Genomic DNA, 20,119 nt, shown 5'->3' with positions numbered 1-20,119 from the left:
AATTTTGGCAAATTCTAAAAAAGGTACAGCCAATTAAAACGCGTCAGTGATTCGTATAGGTTACACAACATATTTGCACTAGAAATGTATTCGACTATTCAAAAGTTAATATGGGCCTATCAATAAAACACATACAGGTGCAAATTGCAAATTAAAATAGAGTTGTGTTTTTTTTTCACATTAAGAGAAAAAACGAAAAAAATATGAACTACTTAATGAATGAAAAAGTAAATATGTAAAACATTATAAACCGTATAATAATGAAATTGGCAAATGTATAAATTAATTGGCTAATGTAGCCACTGATGTGGGGGCGGAGGGATACGGAGTGACGTCTCTATTCGAAGCTCTGCAGTCAGCTGCGATGTGAGGCATGCACATTCGGTCGAGCAGAGAAACGAGAGGAATACTGCAAGGGAGGAAGAGGGAGTCAAAGGGAGAGAATACGGTCAAACACACAATAGCATCATGGCACCCATAGGACTCAAGGCGGTGGTCGGTGAAAGTAAGAATACCTTATTATATTTATACATCCCTTTTGACTATTTGATATGGAATAAACATCAATGGAAACGCATCGATGGGATGCACTGTGCATTTGTCTCGGATGGGGTGGTGAATGTGTGGGTGCGTGTTTTTCCCCAGGATGCGGCAGGTTGTTGTGCGCTGATTTACCATTGTGCAACAGTGGTTATCAGCATGCGTCAGGGACCTATACCTGTGTCATTTGTCCCAGAGGTCCAGCGATGCTGATGCGTATTAATATAAACTGCACATGGTTATTCTTCGCGCGCTGCGGCCAATGATCAATGATAAAAATCGAACTCTGCATGAGAAGGTCGAGAAAGACAGATACACCCATAATATACTTCCAATCGGAAATTAAAATACAAACAGTGCGTCATTGGGGTGACATTAGGACACATCGTCTAAAATCATAGGCTGTTCCAGGCCCATGACTTTTATTTAGGCACAATGTTAACCGCACAATGGAACGTTGTTGGCCTATAACAATTATATAGATGGATTGTAAATTAATATTCTCCATCCGGGAGCGCTGCGTCTACGGGATTCCGCTGTTTCAGCAATGCCTCACCCCTATGATGGATCACCAGTAGCCTACAACACGCTGCGTAGAACGTCATCTTTCAGGTTGAACGGTTCAAACAAGGAAATGTAGGTTGAACAGTCTGATGATAGTCTTGGTCTGCAGTATTAGATGGATAATGGCGGAGGGTGTGTTCTGTCCTCTGTATGGAGCACATAAACCCGGAGATAAATCCGCAGTCGGTATGGTAACACCTTTTAGAAATCGGGTTTTACTGTGCTTTCATCCGCATATACAGGAGGCAATGCGCATAGACCCACTTGGCCCACGATGAAGGCTACAAGCATATTTTATGCAGCATGAGTAGCAGTTGTAAAACAGCATCGGTGTATGGTTTAAAAATAACCATCGGTGGTTGTTTTTAGACGGACCTGCTACTAGGCCTATTGCCCAATCCCCTGAGGTTGAGGTCCGTGGATGTTGTAGGCCATGTAGGGGCTTTTGGACATCTCTCCCTAACTGTTCAAACGAAATAGCAGTAGGCTATTCAGTAGCATCACAAATCACTGGGAAATGGGTGCGCAGCTTAAACATATACCAGATTTATGACGGGGTGAGGAATTTTCCTCGTCCTGAAGGCTCACTAAATATCGGTCATCATATTGTAAGATAAAACATGTTCTTCTCGGATAATGGCAAGTATGCAGCTACCCCCTTGTCGATAACTCCGTTGCTGTTGATTGCACATTTATCTCCAGATGTTATGGATGTATAGGCCTAGGCATAGCCTAGCCGTCAGACCAGTGATAAACGAAGCTTTGGAATACCCATGTCCAGTGGGGGTTCTAGCTTGTATGGCTCCCTGGGCGAGCCCCCCCCCACCCCCAACAAAATAGCACCATTCCGCACTTACTGTTTTTTTTATTCAGACATTTGGAACAACACAAATTATAATCATAACATTTAAAACTATATAAATATATGCAAAAATAAGTAACAAAGACAAATAGAAACAAATGTGTGTTGATTTGGCACTCGAGCATCAATACGTTACCCATCCCCCAACACTGTCAACCAGGAGTCAAGACTAAACCAATTCACCTTGGAGGTTTGCAGACTGGTTTTATATTATAAACGATTTCGCACAAACCAGAAAAAAATGCCACATTATGTCTGTGAAACTATATATTCACAGTATTATGAATGAATTGTGGATTATTTGGTAGCATTTCGCAGTGTGACTGATTTTACTAATTGCATTAGTTCTGTACAAAGTTAGAGGTGCACTATGTGATAGATTCCCCCAGCTCCCCCTACCTCGGGCTTCCAGTGGGGAGACCTGAGGTCAACTTATCCCCGCCCCATCTCGTACTTCTGTGTGGGAGACCTTCCCAGGCAGTAGCCTGCCTAGCTCACAAACTAGAATCAGGGCACCACCCACTCCGACAAGGTTAATTGACCCATAGTCCCACACGGTGACATGATATCATTGACGTGACGTGCAAATGAGCGATAGAAAACCGATTGCGCAAATGTCACCATTCCCAAAAAATGTGTGCAGACGCCCCGTGCCGTCCACGGCAAGATGACATCCTGGGCGGCTGCCCATGTCACCTATACCTAAATCCACTGCCCATGTCACTGATGAACAAGGTATACAAATCGATTACTTCAGTAATGGTAGCGCAATTAGATATGCAAATATTATAAAATAAATTAACCCAACAGCTTGATTCTCAAGAGATCAGGTTAGCCTACGCATTCCAAATATGCAAGTAGGTGTGTATGACCATTACAACCCAAAAGGCCTACCTTGGTTTGGAGTGTGACTATAGTGAGGACAGCTGAGTCATACGTTTTCAATTTATAGTGGTTTTTAAATTGATGTCATAAAGCTGTAATATGTATAGTATGAATGATATCAGCTCAGTAGTAGATCTGGGTAATTTGGCTGCGGATTAGACCTCACCAAAACAAAATCCTTTGTAACATTCCATGAGCTAATGACAGTTATGCAATATGGCTTGTTTAAATACACTACGTTAAATAATAATACACTGGCACATTATGGAACGCCGTTTGGGTCTTTGCGTGTCAAAAAGATACACGTCAAATAACACTATTTGACGCACTTGGCTTGCAAAAACTTAAAAAGCGGTCTCATGTTTTCAAGGTTCGACATGACTTAGTCGTTTGTTGGTGACGAATGAGAAGTTTTTCATATAGTGATTGGCCAACATTTGCATATACATTTACATTTAAGTCATTTAGCAGACGCTCTTATCCAGAGCGACTTACAAATTACATATTGTTATTTGACGCGTCACATAGTGTTATTTGATGTGTATCTTTTTGATGCACATCCCCAAATTAATGTAATTGGTTCAGAGTTTGTTTTGATATTTTAACCTGCGTGTCGTGATCGCGTTTGGTGTGGGGACAAAACAAATTTATGCACGATGGCGCACGCGCGCAGCCGGTTTGGGACAAGAGGGATGTCACACATCCTGTACACACATCATTCAGTTCTCACCCCAGTTATGAGGCTGTATTAATAAAGAGACCGATTTCTTATTTACATGTTGGAAATATGTTGCCTAAAACATCCATTTTAATATTATCACAATGGCGCGGAATTATATGAGAGCCTTTCTGTCAGACTGCGTCTACAGGGTAAGATGTGAGTATTGTATAGTGAGCCTGACACAGCAGAGGAGGGAACAGGGAGTAGGCTAGTCTGTGATCATGACTGTTCATCTAGTGACACGTGCCAGGGAGAGGAACAGCAGACAAACTGGGCCAAGAGTCTGCATCTTACCCGATGATTCATGGTGTTTCTCCTGCTTTGTTATTCCTGCTGCTTGATTGTGTATTTTTAAATCACACAACGTTTTTTTATTGTTTGAATCGCCATGACAGTTCTTCATTCAACTTATTTGACTGGAATCAGTCTTGATTTACAAGATATTAATTCCAGAAGCCAAGGAAATGATGTGTGTGTGTCAGCAAACCACTTTCATTCCATTTCATTCAAACATTCCATGAAATTAACATTTGAAAGCAAAGGGGATTCACGACACATAGCCTAGTAAAAGTATCGCTATTAGACCTTTAAAAGGCACTTATATGAGTAATAAAGTATGTACCTGTTGGTAAAGTGTTGTCCTAGTTTCTTTTCATCTATTTCTGACATCTAGTTCATAAGTCCAGTGAATTCTCTAATGTTTTTCGCACACTAGATTGCCCCTTGCCAGACCAATTTTCTTAATTGCACTAATGGCAACCTCTCAGGATTTGGTATCTAATCAAATTAACAGTTTGATGTCATAAGCAGTATTTCACCAGTATAAAATACATTGATGGTTCATAAAAACATTACTAAATATGTCTAACACTTTACCTAAAGTGACAAGTATAATGACTTACTACTTGTTGTAGTGACTCGTGGTCTACAGTGAGAAATAGCTCAAGAGCACCCCACATCCCCATTGGAACTATGACTCCTGCTAAGATCTTGTTGGGCCATCCTTCCAAATCTCCAACAGAACGTAAAGAAGCCTTGGTTTTCCGAGGCTTGCTAAGCTGTTATTTCAAAGTGAATCAGAAGGACAGATAGGTGACTAGGCAGGGAGAGGAGAGGGATGGAAGGAGGCTGGAAAGGAAGAGAGACACCTCTCCCTGTAGGACTTCAGGGTTGACCAGACTGCAGTATAGTGAGAGAGAGGCAGTTACTGAACATTTCATTAGCCCACCCCCAGCCCAAGCACTCACCAGCTCCACAGCCCAACACCAGGACACACACATGACCGTGCGCGCAAACTTCTCCACTGACCTTGGGAGAGATACTCAGCCTACCTCACACACACTCATCTGAGCTCATTGTGTGACGCAGTGTCTGCAGCCTGCCACTGTAAACACACACAGACAGACCCAACATTTAATCTGTATTCTAATGGCTGACTACACAAGGACTAGCCCACTTGAATGCTAGATTAGAATAGTAATGATTATGAGAATTAATGAGCAGTCATAAAATGTCATTCTCCCTGATTAAGAAGCAGTGCTGCACTCTTGGCATTCTCTCAACCAGCTTCACCTGGAATGACTTTTCCAGCAGTCTTGAAGGAGTTCACACATATGCTGAGCACTTGTTGGCTGCTTTCCCTTCACTCTGCGGTCCAACTCATCTTAAATCATAGCGATGGTTTTTGCAACTGCACTTGAAGAAACTTTAAAAGTTTCCGAATTGACTGACCTTCATGTCTTAAAGTAATGATGGACTGTCTTTTCTCATTGCTTATTTGAGCTGTTCTTGCCATAATATGGACTTGGTCTTTTACCAAATAGGGCTATCTTCTGTATACCAACTCTACCTTGTCACAACACAACTGATTGGCTCAAACGCATTAAGAAGGAAAGAAATTACACAAATTATCTTTTAGCAAGGCACACCTGTTAATTGAAATGCATTCCAGGTGACTACCTCATGAAGCTGGTTGAGAGAATGTGCAAAGCTGTCATCAAGGCAAAGGGTGGCTACTTTGAAAAATCTCAAATATAAAATATATTTTGATTTGTTTAAAACTTTTTTGGGTTAATACATGATTCCATATGTGTTACTTTATAGTTTTGATGTCTTCACTATTATTCTACAATGTATAAAATTGTATAAAATAAAGAAAAACCCTTGAATGAGTAGGTGTGTCCAAACTTTTGACCGGTACTGAATATATGTATGTTTTTTTACACACATTTTCTCCTCTCCTTTGCTCCTGACTACATGTGTTGCTATATCAATCAATCAAATTTATTTATAAAGCCCTTCTTACATCAGCTGATGTCACAAAGTACTGTACAGAAACCCAGCCTAAAACTCCAAACAAACTGCACCTATGTGTACAGAAATACACATGGGTGCATTCATTCTATAGAAATAGAATGAATAGAACGGCCACCCCCATTCAAGTCAATGATGGCATAATGGGTGGGCTGGCAGCCATTGCAAGTGTACACATAGGTGCAGTATATTTTATATTTTGACCCTAGGAGCAAAGCAGGAAGTAAAAGCAGGAAGCAAAAGTAGGAAGATTAGGCATACCTACCATCAATATGTTCTGTGATTTGTTGATTCAACTCAACTGACATAACAAAAAATACATTCCATAATCCCAGTCAGTACTGGATAGAACTTCAAGGCACCCTCCGCTTGTGTGGAAAACAACCGGTGTTTATCTAGGTTAACCCATTGTCTCACAGCAAAAACGTCACCTTTTTCAAACGCAATTTTCTTGTTGTCTGCTTGTTTTAGTCAATTACAAAACAACATTTAAGTAAATACAACATGTCTAAACATGACTTTTCAACATTGCCTGCTACCGAGCGTTCTCACTACTTAGAAAAACATCATATTTTAGGGCTTCCCTCATGCCCCTTTTCATGATGGTGCTAGCAGCTACTTGAGTGAGTGATTGCTAGCTAGCTACCGACCAGAACATTAAGCTAGCCACGACCAACAACACAAGCAACCGAACTATACAGCAGAGGTGTGGACTCGAGTCACATGACTTGGACTCGAGTCAGACTCGAGTCACAAATATAATGACTTGCAACTCGACTTTGACTTTAACACCAATGACTCGTGACTTGAGCCTTATGACTCGACCTGACTTGATACCCTCTCCAAGCCCAAATATTAAAAATGATGCTATTTAAAAAAGTGTGCTGCGCATCAACTCTTCATTTAACAGATTACATTTTGAATCGGACCGGAGCCAATCAAATTGTGCCAGCTGAGAAAAAGTTGTGCGTGGCAGTGCAGATGAACGTCGGCGGGTGAATTCAGATGGAGCCCTTGGAAAGATGATACCCCCCCAAAAAAATGTGGATACAAAGACGACGCTGTATCAACAAAAAACAGATTGCAACGTGCAAAACATGCAGGAAGAAAATTACAGACGGAGGCGCAACAATTTCCAACTTTGTTCGACATTTGAAGCTGCACAAAGAACAGAAAGAACGGTAAGTCGTGGCTAATATAGCCAACAGCTATATATTTTATTACTTTACTAGTGTAGCATGTAGGCTAACGTAATGTTAAATCAATGAGCCTCCACACAGTCCGTGCGGGAACATGATCATTGCAACCAAGATTGAGCTACAACTGGCTAGGCAGTTGGACACCTACACCACCCGATGTCACAGGAAGGCCATAAAGATCATCAAGGACAACAACKACCCGAGCCACTGCCTGTTCACCCCGCTATCATCCAGAAGGCGAGGTCAGTACAGGTGCATCAAAGCTGGGACCAAGAGACTGAAAAACAGATTAAATCTCAGGGCCATCAGACTGTTAAACAGCCACCACTAACATTGCGTGGCTGCTGCCAACATACTGACTCAACTCCAGCCACTTTAATAATGTAAAAAGGTATGTAAAAAATGTATCACTAGCACCTTTAAACAATGCCACTTCATATAATGTTTACATACCCTACATTACTCATCTCATATGTATATACTTACTCTATACCATCACTGCATCTTGCCATCTTGATGTAATACATGTATCACTAGCCACTTTAAACAATGCCACTTTTATATGTTTACATACCCTACATTACTCATCTCATATGTATATGCTGTACTCGATACCATCTACTGCATCTTGCCTATGCTGTTCTGTACCATCACTCATTCATTTACATTACATTTAAGTCATTTAGCAGACGCTCTTATCCAGAGCGACTTACAAATTGGTGCATTCACCTTATGACATCCAGTGGAACGGCCACTACAATAGTGCATCTAAATTTTAAGGGGGGGGGGGGGTGAGAAGGATTACTTTATCCTATCCTAGGTATTCCTTAAAGAGGTGGGGTTTCAGGTGTCTCCGGAAGGTGGTGATTGACTCCGCTCTCTGGCGTCGTGAGGGAGTTTGTTCCACCATTGGGGGCCAGAGCAGCGAACAGTTTTGACTGGGCTGAGCGGGAACTGTACTTCCTCAGTGTAGGGAGGCGAGCAGGCCAGAGGTGGATGAACGCAGTGCCCTTGTTTGGGTGTAGGGCCTGATCAGAGCCTGGAGGTACTGAGGTGCCGTTCCCCTCACAGCTCCGTAGGCAAGCACCATGGTCTTGTAGCGGATGCGAGCTTCAACTGGAAGCCAGTGGAGAGAGCGGAGGAGCGGGGTGACGTGAGAGAACTTGGGAAGGTTGAACACCAGACGGGCTGCGGCGTTCTGGATGAGTTGTAGGGGTTTAATGGCACAGCAGGGAGCCCAGCCAACAGCGAGTTGCAGTAATCCAGACGGGAGATGACAAGTGCCTGGATTAGGACCTGCGCCGCTTCCTGTGTGAGGCAGGGTCGTACTCTGCGGATGTTGTAGAGCATGAACCTACAGGAACGGGCCACCGCCCTTGATGTTAGTTGAGAACGACAGGGTGTTGTCCAGGATCACGCCAAGGTTCTTAGCGCTCTGGGAGGAGGACACAATGGAGTTGTCAACCGTGATGGCGAGATCATGGAACGGGCAGTCCTTCCCCGGGAGGAAGAGCAGCTCCGTCTTGCCGAGGTTCAGCTTGAGGTGGTGATCCGTCATCCACACTGATATGTCTGCCAGACAGCAGAGATGCGATTCGCCACCTGGTCATCAGAAGGGGGAAAGGAGAAGATTAGTTGTGTGTCGTCTGCATAGCAATGATAGGAGAGACCATGTGAGGTTATGACAGAGCCAAGTGACTTGTGTTATAGCGAGAATAGGAGAGGCCTAGAACAGAGCCCTGGGGGACACCAGTGGTGAGAGCACGTGGTGAGGAGACAGATTCTCGCCACGCCACCTGGTAGGAGCGACCTGTCAGGTAGGACGCAATCCAAGCGTGGGCCGCGCCGGAGATGCCCAACTCGGAGAGGGGTGAGAGGAGGATCTGATGGTTCACAGTATCGAAGGCAGCCGATAGGTCATAAGGATGAGAGCAGAGGAGAGAGAGTTAGCTTTAGCAGTGCGGAGCGCCTCCGTGATACAGAGAAGAGCAGTCTCAGTTGAATGACTAGTCTTGAAACCTGACTGATTTGGATCAAGAAGGTCATTCTGAGAGAGATAGGAGAGCTGGCCAAGGACGGCACGTTCAAGAGTTTTGGAGAGAAAAGAAAGAAGGGATACTGGTCTGTAGTTGTTGACATCGGAGGGATCGAGTGTAGGTTTTTTCAGAAGGGTGCAACTCTCGCTCTCTTGAAGACGGAAGGGACGTAGCCAGCGGTCAGGGATGAGTTGATGAGCGAGGTGAGTAAGGGAGAAGGTCTCCGAAATGGTCTGGAGAAGAGAGGAGGGGATAGGGTCAAGCGGGCAGGTTGTTGGGCGGCCGGCCGTCACGAGACGCAAGATTTCATCTGGAGAGAGGGGAGAAAGAGTCAGAGCACAGGGTAGGCAGTGTGAGAGAACCAGCGGTGTCGTTTGACTTAGCAAACGAGGATCGGATGTCGTCGACCTTCTTTTCAAAATGGTTGACGAAGTCATCTGCAGAGAGGGAGGGGGGGGAGGGGGAGGAGGATTCAGGAGGGAGGAGAAGGTGGCAAAGAGCTTCCTGGGTTAGAGGCAGATGCTTGGAATTTAGAGTGGTAGAAAGTGGCTTTAGCAGCAGAGACAGAAGAGGAAAATGTAGAGAGGAGGGAGTGAAAGGATGCCAGGTCCGCAGGGAGGCGAGTTTTCCTCCATTTCCGCTCGGCTGCCCGGAGCCCTGTTCTGTGAGCTCGCAATGAGTCGTCGAGCCACGGAGCGGGAGGGAGGACCGAAGCCGGCCTGGAGGATAGGGGACATAGAGAGTCAAAGGATGCAGAAAGGGAGGAGAGGAGGGTTGAGGAGGCAGAATCAGGAGATAGGTTGGAGAAGGTTTGAGCAGAGGAAAGATGATAGGATGGAAGAGGAGAGGGTAGCGGGGGAGAGAGAGCGAAGGTTGGGACGCGCGATACCATCCGAGTAGGGGCAGTGTGGGAAGTGTTGGATGAGAGCGAGAGGGAAAAGGATACAAGGTAGTGGTCGGAGACTTGGAGGGGAGTTGCAATGAGGTTAGTGGAAGAACAGCATCTAGTAAAGATGAGGTCGAGCGTATTGCCTGCCTTGTGAGTAGGGGGGAAGGTGAAGAGTGAGGTCAAAAGAGGAGAGAGGAGTGGAAAGAAGGAGGCAGAGAGGAATGAGTCAAAGGTAGACGTGGGAGGTTAAAGTCGCCCAGAACTGTGAGAGGTGAGCCGTCCTCAGGAAAGGAGCTAATCAAGGCATCGAGCTCATTGATGAACTCTCCGAGGGAACCTGGAGGCGATAAATGATAAGGATGTTAAGCTTGAAAGGGCTGGTAACTGTGACAGCATGGAATTCAAAGGAGGCGATAGACAGATGGGTAAGGGGAGAAAGAGAGAATGTCCACTTGGGAGAGATGAGGATCCCGGTGCCACCACCCCGCTGACCAGAAGCTCTCGGGGTGTGCGAGAACACGTGGGGCGACGAAGAGAGCAGTAGGAGTAGCAGTGTTATCTGTGGTGATCCATGTTTCCGTCAGTGCCAGGAAGTCGAGGGACTGGAGGGAGGCATAGGCTGAGATGAACTCTGCCTTGTTGGCCGCAGATCGGCAGTTCCAGAGGCTACCGGAGACCTGGAACTCCACGTGGGTCGTGCGCGCTGGGACCACCAGATTAGGGTGGCCGATGCCACGCGGTGTGGAGCGTTTGTATGGTCTATGCAAGAGAGAGAGAACAGGGATAGACAGACACATAGTTGACAGGCTACAGAAGAGACTACGCTAATGCAAAGGAGATTGGAGTGGCAAGTGGACTACGCGTCTCGAATGTTCAGAAAGTTAAGCTTACGTAGCAAGAATCTTATTGACTAAAATGATTAAGATGATACAGTACTGCTGAAGTAGGCTAGCTGGCAGTGGCTGCGTTGTTGACTTTGTAGGCTAGCTGGCAGTTGTTGACTTGTAGGCTAGCTGGCAGTGGCTGCGTTGTTGACACTACACTAATCAAGTCGTTCCGTTAGAGTGAATAGTATCTACAGTGCTGCTATTCGGGGGCTAGCTGGCTAGCTAGCAGTGTTGTACGTTACGTCGCGTTAAAAGAACGACAATAGCTGGCTAGCTAACCTAGAAAATCGCTCTAGACTACACAATTATCTTTGATACAAAGACGGCTATGTAGCTAGCTATGTAGGTAGCTACGATCAAACAAATCAAACCGTTGTACTGTAATGAAATGAAATGAAAATGTGATACTACCTGTGGAGCGAAGCGGAATGCGACCGGGTTGTTGAGTGCGGAAGTTCTATTCGGTAGACGTTGGCTAGCTGTTGGCTAGCTAGCAGTGTCTCCTACGTAAGGACGACAGGTAGCTGGCTAGCTAACCTCGGTAAATTAAGATAATCACTCTAAAACTACACACTCTAAACTACACAATTATCTGGATACGAAGACAGCAAAGACAACTATGTAGCTAGCTAACACTACACTAATCAAGTCGTTCAGTTGGGTGTAATAGTTGCTACAGTGCTGCTATTCGGTAGACGGTGGACGTTTGCTAGCTGGCTAGCTGCTGGGCAGATGGCAGATAGCAGTGTAGACTGCGTTAGGACGACGAAATACGATAATTACGCAATTATATTGATACAAAGACGCTATGTAGCTAGCTAAGAAGAAATTGCTAAGATTAGACAAATTAAACCGTTGTACTATAATGAAATGTAATGAAATGTAATGAAAAGTTATACTACCTGCGGACGAAAGTGCGAAGTGCGACCGCTCGCTCCAACCCGGAAACATATATTTTTATGTACATATTCTTTAATACATTACACTGTGTGTATAAGGTAGTTGTTGTGGAATTGTTAGGTTAGATTACTCGTTGGTTATTACTGCATTGTCAGAACTAGAAGCACAAGCATTTCGCTACACTCGCATTAACATCTGCTAACCATCAGTATGTGACAAATAACATTTGATTTGATTTGGTAGCCTAAAGCCTGATGTTACTGCTGTTCCTAAAACCATTGACATATGTTAGCCTACTGTAACCACACAGTGTGTGTGTGTGTTAAGGCTGGGCGATTGTGTACAAGCCTACATCGCCCGATTGCGCTCCATAGCCATCCTCGATAGTCGATCACTATTGCCGGGGGGGGGGGGGGGGGTCTTTCTCATGGCTACCCATGTATTTCCATAGAAATATAAAGTTTATTTGGAAATAAATATATATTTTTAAAAGCATTCATGATTTGAGTAAATGTAATATACTAACTATTACTCTTGTTAAAAATATGAAATGGTATTACATTTGGTGAGAGCACATTGTGACTTGTTTAGGACTCGAAACTCAAAGTTTAGAACTTGAGACTTGACTTGGGACTTGAGTGCTAAGACTTGAGACTTACTTGTGACTTGTAAAACAATGACTTGGTTCCACCTCTGGTATACAGCTACAAGTAGTGAGTGGAGTTACAAATGGACTATACTAAACAAGTTAAATGTCTTACCTGTGATGAAATGTTTTCCACACATAGCTACGTGTAGCCTCCTTGGACACCGGGTCCCCACATTTCCCACGCCGAATAGCCTGAAGCCACAGGACTCTTCTCGCAGGCTCTATTTTCCTACGTGGGAGCATTGCTAACCATAGGTCAGGATTTTTGACCTGGTTACATGTGCATTGAACAACACAGCAGATTTTCGGCACGCTTTGTTATTTCTGTGACGACAAAGTTGGCTCTTTTACTCTGGGGGTTAATGGAAAATAATCGTTGTTTTCCCCAATTTGTGGGCGTGGTCGAGGGGAATTCCTTATTATTACATGAATATCGACTCAGAGTATTACATGAGCCACATCAGTTAACATAAATTGAATGAACATTCTACATTACCATGGACATTATTTTATCACAATACCAGACAGCCATTGTGAGTATACCCATGAGTTTACCAGCCAGGGTTAGAAGTTCCAAGCCCGTTCTATTCATTCTATTTCTATTCATTCTATTTCGATGTGTGCTGCTGCTGCATTGTGGGGGGCGTTGCCTAGGCAACCACCGACTTGTTTGCTAGTTTCTTGTTTCAGCAAGGAGGAGCAAAGGTTAATCACATTAAGGGTCCATGTTACCACAGAAACTAACTCAACTGTATGAATGCCTGGCCGTCAGCTGTTTGTAAAAAAAAAATAATCTAATAATAATAACGGTTATGACAGTTATTTTATTTCCATGATGGTCTACATCCATAACTGTTGGTTACACGGTTATACGGTAATTGTGCCAGCCCCAGTTGCATGCCTTTAAAATAAATGTCTAATGCCAACATTTATATGTTTTTCATGCCAATTGCATAATACATTATACCAGCTATCATTACATAACACTGTGTTGTAGGAAAATGGAAAATAGATGGAATATAACACCCAGACACACCAAGAGATTGTGGCAGAAAAATACTTCTCAGGTTACCTCAACATACTAAGAATAAGATACTTTCGTGAGGGATTGTTCAGGGTCTTTATCTTGTCTGCGCTTGTTAGAATTAAACCTCTCTATATATTATTTTTCCTCTCACAGTGCCTTGCCCCTTTCCCACTGGTCGTGGCTACAGCAAAGGGTCACACTCACATCCATCCATTTCCTGCTCTGAGAGTCAGCATGACCTACAGTCAGACTCTGACAACACAACCTTTGACCCCAGCTGAGATGTGGACGGGAGTTGTTTCTGCTTGCTTGTTATTCCTGTTCAGTTCTCCTGAGATGTCTCTTAGCTGATCTGGGATCTGTTTGTGTTGTCAGAGTCTGGCTGCAGGTCATGCCCACTCGCTCAGAGCAGGAAATGGATGGATGTGAGTGTGACCCTTTGCTGTAGCCACGACCAGTGGGAAAGGGGCAAGGCATTGTGCAAGTTTGCGTAACGGCAGACTGGGCTCACAGAGCTGACTGACTCGTGGGTGTCTGTAAACGGCAAAGTCTGTGGAAGGGCACTCTGAGACACTCTACTCCTTCTGTTACTGACGATCACGCCAAGGAGAGCAGTAGTCAATATTTATATCTCTAATCGATTTTCCTCTGTTTTTTAAATATTTGTTTTGTATACATGTTATAACTGTGTTTAGTATGCTTAATGAAATATGACCAGGGCATAATTTAACCAAATAATTTAACCAAATGTGTCTATTCTCTTCTTGTATTTTCAAGAGCCATCCAAAATGTCAGCCAGGACCAAACCAGTCGAGTTGCTAATTGTTTTGACTGAGACAATTATGAGTGAATGTGGCTCCTGCTGTGTGCCCTCCAGGACTAGAAGCATAGGTACTCCATGGTCCAGAAGATGAGAGGGAAAATAATATGGGAGGGGCTGTTTCCTGCTTAAAATGGCCGCCTGACTCTTTAAGAGCAGGGGTGTTACATTCCCTGGGACGGATGCTGAGATCTAGAGAAAATGGATCATGCAATCGTAGTCGCCGACCCCCAAGGCAGAACCGGAAGGTAAAGGGTTAAATTCACAGTCTTGAGTAGCTAGGGCTAGGCATTGTTTGTTGGGGTCAAGGTTGAGGATTCTTCAGGAGCGGAAGACATAATACACAACCATTACATAACCAATACACATCAATCAGCCAGCCAGCCTCTCAATGAGACTAATTGTTCCGGTGTGGATAAAAGGCTGACAAACCCTGTGCTAAGCATACTCATACTTAATGATAATGTTTGATACCAAAGCATATTGAAGTGGAAAGGATAATGGTCTCTGATATCCTGTTGTGTTGGTTATCTGTATGAAGAGCGTGTTGAATGACTCCTGCTGGAGCCTAGCATTGTGGTATGGGTTGATGTTAATCCTAGCCTAGCATTGTGGTATGGGTTGATGTTAATGCTAGCCTAGCATTGAGGTATGGGTTGATGCTAATGCTAGCCTAGCATTGTGGTATGGGTTGATGTTAATGCTAAAGCTAGGCTGCTAAAGCGACAGCTGTTCATTATGCTGTGATCTTAGAACACCGCCTCCCTGTGAGGTGAATGGTTGGGGAACATCTGCATATGTCTCAGCCGTTCCAATTCTCTCTGCTGTACTCTGGATGACAAAGTCAGCATCAGGTGAAGGTGACGTGTCCACCTAATTTGAACATATGAGACGTGATGTTTAATATATCTATAAGATGTCAAATTAATTTAGTATTTACAGTGACACATGGCTCAGGCTGAGGACAGCTATGCCTGATTCACCTACAGTTGAAAGAGCTCTGGGTCTAACCCATCCCAGAGCTTACACTGGTCTGGTCAGAGCCACAGACTGACACAAGCACTTAGACGTGCATACTGTATTACTATAGTCGACTATTTATGTTTAGTAGCATATGCCAGACTGACCAAATCAAATAACATTTTATTGGTCACATACACATATTTAGCAGATGTTATTGCGGGTGTAGCGAAATGCTTGTGTTCCTAGCTCCAACAGTGCAGTAGTATCTAACAATTCACAACAATACACACACATCTCAAAGTAAAAGAATGGAATTAAGAAATATATAAATATTAGGACGAGCAATGTCGTAGTGGCATTGAATAAACTACAGTATATGGAGTGCATTCGGAAAGTATTCAGACCCTTTGACTTTTCCACATTTTGTTACGTGACAGCCTTATTCTAAGTGCTGTGGGGATGTTTTTCCGCGGCAGGGACTGGGATACTAGTCAGGATCGAGGGAAAGACAAACGGAGCAAAGTACAGAGAGATCCTTGATGAAAACCTGATCCAGAATGCTCAGGACCTCAGACTGGGGCGAAGGTTCACCTTCCAACAGGACAACGACCTTAAGAACACAGCCAAGACAATACAGGAGTGGCTTCGGGACAAGTCTCTGAATGTCCTTGAGCGGCCCAGCCAGAGCCAGGCCTTGAACCCGATCGAACATCTCTGGAGAGACCTGAAAATAGCTTTGCAGCGACTCTCCCCATCCAACCTGACAGAGCTTGAGAGGATCTGCAGAGAAAAATGGGAGAAACTCCCAAATTACAGGTTTGCCAAGCTTGTATCGTCATACCCAAGAAGACTCGAGGCTGTAATCCCTGCCAAAGGGGCTTCGCAAAGTACTGAGTAAAGGGTCTGAATACATATGTAAATGTTAGATTTCAGTGTTTTTGTTTTTAATACATTTGCAAAGATTTCAAAAAAACAGTTTTTGCTATGTCATTATCTATTGTCTATGTCAATCTATTGTGTGTAGATTGATGAGGGGGAAAAACTATTTATTCAATTTTAGAATAAGGCTATAATGTAAATTTTTGGGGAAAAAGTCAAGGGGTCTGAATACTTTCCGAATGCACTGTACATATGAAATGAGTAAAACAGTATGTAAACATTATTAAAGTGACCACTGTTCCATTATTAAAGTGACCAGTGATTCCATATCTATGTACATAGGGCAGCAGCCTCTAATGTGCAGGGTTGAGTAACTGGGTGGTAGCCGGGTAGTGACAGTGACTAAGTTCAGGGCAGGGTACTGGGTAGAGGCCAGTTTAAGTCTAAATGCATTGATATAGAAGCTGTTTTTCAGTCTCTCGGTCCCACCTTTGATGTACCTGTACTGACCTCGCCTTCTTGATGTTAGCGGGGTGAACAGGCCGTGGCTCGGGTGGTTGGTGCCCTTGATGATCTTTTTGGCTTTCTTGTGACATCGGGTGCTGTAGGTGTCCTGGAGGGCAGGCAGTGTACCCCCGGCGATGCGTTGGGCAGACCGCACAACCCTCTGAAGAGCCCTGCGGTTGAGGGCGGTGCAGTTACTGTACCAGGTGGTGATACAGCCCGACAGGATGCTCTCAATGGTGCATATGCAAAAGTTTGTGAGGGTCTTAGAGGCCAATTTCTTCTGCCTCCTGAGGTTGAAGAGGCGCTGTTGTGCTTTCTTCACACTGTCTGTGTGGTTGGACCATTTCAGATTGTCAGGGATTTGTACCCAGAGGAACTTGAAGCTTTTCACGTTCTCCACTGTGGTCCCATCGATGTGAATGGGGGCGTGTTCCCTCTGATGTCTCCTTAAGTCTACGATCAGCTCCTTTATTTTGTTGACGTTGAGGGAGAAGTTATTTTCCTGACACCACTCCACCAGGGCCCTCACCTCCTCCCTGTAGGCTGTCTCGTCATTGTTAATAATCAGGCCTACTACTGTTGTGTTGTCTGCAAACTTGATGATTGAGTTGGAGGCGTGCGTGGCCACGCAGTCATGGGTGAACAGGGAGTACAGGAAGGGGCTGAGCATGCACCCTTCTGGGGCCCCTGTGTTGAGGATCAGCATAGTGGAGGTGTTGTTTCTTACCTTCACCACCTGGGGGGGCGGCCCGTCAGGAAGTCCAGGACCCAGTTGCACAGGGCAGGGTTCAGACCCAGGGCCCCGAGCTTAATGATGAGCTTGGAGGGTACTATGGTGTTGAAGGCGGAGCTGTAGTCAATGAACAGCATACTGTACATAGGTATTCCTCTTGTCCAGATGGGATAGGGCAGTGTGCTGTGCGATGGTGATTGCATCGTCTGTGAATCTATTGGGGCAGAAAGCAAATTTCAGTGGATCTAGGGTGTCAGGTAAGGTAGAGGTGATATGATCCTTAACTAGCCTCTCAAAGCACTTTGTGTTGACAGAAGTGAGTGCTACAGGGCGATAGTCATTTAGTTCAGTTACCTTTGCTTTCTTGGGTACAGGAACAATGGTGGACATCTTGAAGCAAGTAGGGACAGCAGACTGGGATAGGGAGAGATTGAATATGTCCGTAAACACTCCAGCCAGCTGGTCTGCGCATGCTCTGAGGACACAGCTAGGGATGCAGTCTGGGCCGGCAGCCTTGCGAGGGTTAACACACTTAAATGTCTTACTTACGCTGGCCACGAGAACGATAGCTCACAGTCCTTGGAGACTCCTGTCTGTGACTGTGTGAGGCTGTTAGCCTCTACTCTGCTGGTTAGCCTCTCTACTCTACTCTGTGTTTGTTAAACTAAAGTGACTGTCCAGTGAAAATCTCACTTTTAAAAGTTAATATTCTGTTAACTCATACATCATACCCAAATAATGTTGTTGACTCATCCTATAATAGTATTTGTGGCCAAAGCATAAATTGGAGAAAAAACAGATAAAAAACCCAACTTCAAACTTGTATCTCAAACAGACCGTTTCAAAAATTTGAAGGATGAGCCGGCCAATTAGCTGTTTACTCGCATGAATATTTTTAATGACTGCTGTACGCCCACACCATTCTGTTGTTGGGGTACGCCATCACCATTCCAACACAGAAAACCTGCTTTTATCATACTTAATTAAAACATATTGTAATCAATTACACTCAATTACACTGTACAATTACATATTTCATAGAAATCTGGAAACACTGGACAGTTGCTTTAAGTTTCCTTCCCTCCTCTCAGACTGCCTGCTATGTGACTGTACTGTTATGCCACACAGGGGGGTCAAGGGAGAGCCAGAACAATCCCAGAACAGCATCCTGTCTGCTGAAATGGTTTCCTGTGGCATAGCCTAGAAAGAGCTGGAAATAGACAAGAGCTGAATAAGCGATTCACTCTCAGCTATTCCCCACAAAGACTACAACTAAATGAGCATGTCTATTCCAAGGTTGTCCTCTTTCCCTATGGAGCTCAGATAAGTTTCCTCTTTCGAAGATCATCTACATCATGGTCACATCAGGGCAGCTACGTCTAGAGTGCTGCTTTCCTGTACCTAACCCCCTGGCTTTGAGTGGTCTGTGCTTAAAGGGATAGTCCACCTAAATGGCCCTGTACATAGACTGCTTACAGGGTAAGAAAACAAATGTCATTTTGTAATTTAACCATGAGGTGAATGTTGTCTACACAAATGACTATTGGCAGCATTTACCCAACAAATCCACTTCATTCTCTGAAAGGCCCTGCAGTCTCCACACAGCCCATTCACACACACATCCTTTTTAATCTGTGATAATCCGTCTGTATCTCTGTGTACACCTAGATGTTGGGCACTGCTGATCCAAAGGGCTTAGCAGTTTAATACCGTTTTATATGGTGATACTGCAAAACATTAAAGAGAGTCATCCTAAATGGATTTCTCCCAACACTGCAGCCAGATGGCCAACAACAGTGATCGGGCTAATAGTGGCATCGCCACACAAACATGGCCGTCTGCCTTGGCCTGATCCACAGACAACCTATGGGATTAGTCCATTCGTACTGCAGCAGAGGAGAACTGGAGCCAATGGCAGTCAACCAAAAAGAATTGATTTGTTGTTGTTTTCGTTCAGAGAATCAATTGCATCTGGCAAGAATTTGTCTTCTCTGCGTATTGGATAATACATTTGATTTTTTAGTTCTGTTATGGAAGCCATTCTGGAATGTAACTGCATAAGAAGGCATCATCTGTGTTTCAAGATGCATTTGACTCATGTGTAGCAGCAGCACTCCATTTTGCTAGCTACAGTGTAAGCACAGGAGCCTGCTGAGGGGCGGACGGCTCATAATAATGGCTGGAACGTAGAAAATTGAATGGCATCTGTGACAGTATTGCGTTTAGAGGAAGGGGAAGGGGTCAGGCGCAGGAGAGCAGAGATGTCCGAGATGCGTAATTTTAATGGGCAAGTCCACCAAATACAGGTAAGGCACACACAAAAATAAAACGCCCTCGACAACAGAGAAACCCGTTACTCACGAAAGGAGGAACAAACAAAGCTCCTAAATGTATACACACTCAGTATAAACGCGTGAAACAAAAATGGGCACAACCTAACCGAGCAACATCACAATAAATAATCCCGCACAAACCTAGGCAGGCAACAGAGTAAATTATACACACAGAAATTAAGGCAAATGAAACCAGGTGTGAAAGAACCAAAGACAAAACAAACAGAAAAGGATGGAAGAATATTGGAAGCCTATTTTAGAAGCATATTTTTGGAAGCATATTTTAGTGTCCGCGTGCTCTGTGGTTGATAGAGGGGCGGCAGGTAGCCTAGTGGTTAACTGACTTACCTAGTAAAATAAAAAAAATAGAAGCATATTTCAGTGTGCTCTGATGTTGATAGAAGCATATTTT

General features: G+C 44.2%; 1 protein-coding gene across 2 annotated transcripts in view; it reads left to right on the top strand.

Annotated features, from left to right (window-relative positions):
- The first annotated feature begins 359 nt into the window (after positions 1-359).
- The window catches only part of stxbp1a (syntaxin binding protein 1a), a 46,309-nt gene continuing 26,549 nt past the window's right edge, over positions 360-20,119 (top strand). For both annotated transcript variants that reach the window (XM_023987562.3, XM_023987561.2), the window contains exon 1: positions 360-505. In XM_023987562.3, the coding sequence (XP_023843330.1) occupies positions 469-505 (37 nt within the window). In that variant the 5' untranslated portion in view covers positions 360-468. The remainder of the gene's footprint in view (positions 506-20,119) is intronic.

The sequence above is a fragment of the Salvelinus sp. IW2-2015 genome, linkage group LG5 (assembly GCF_002910315.2).
Source record: "Salvelinus sp. IW2-2015 linkage group LG5, ASM291031v2, whole genome shotgun sequence".
Lineage (NCBI taxonomy): Eukaryota > Metazoa > Chordata > Actinopteri > Salmoniformes > Salmonidae > Salvelinus > Salvelinus sp. IW2-2015.
The sequence above is the reverse complement of the archived record's forward strand: the minus strand, read 5'-3'. Positions and strand labels throughout refer to the sequence as shown.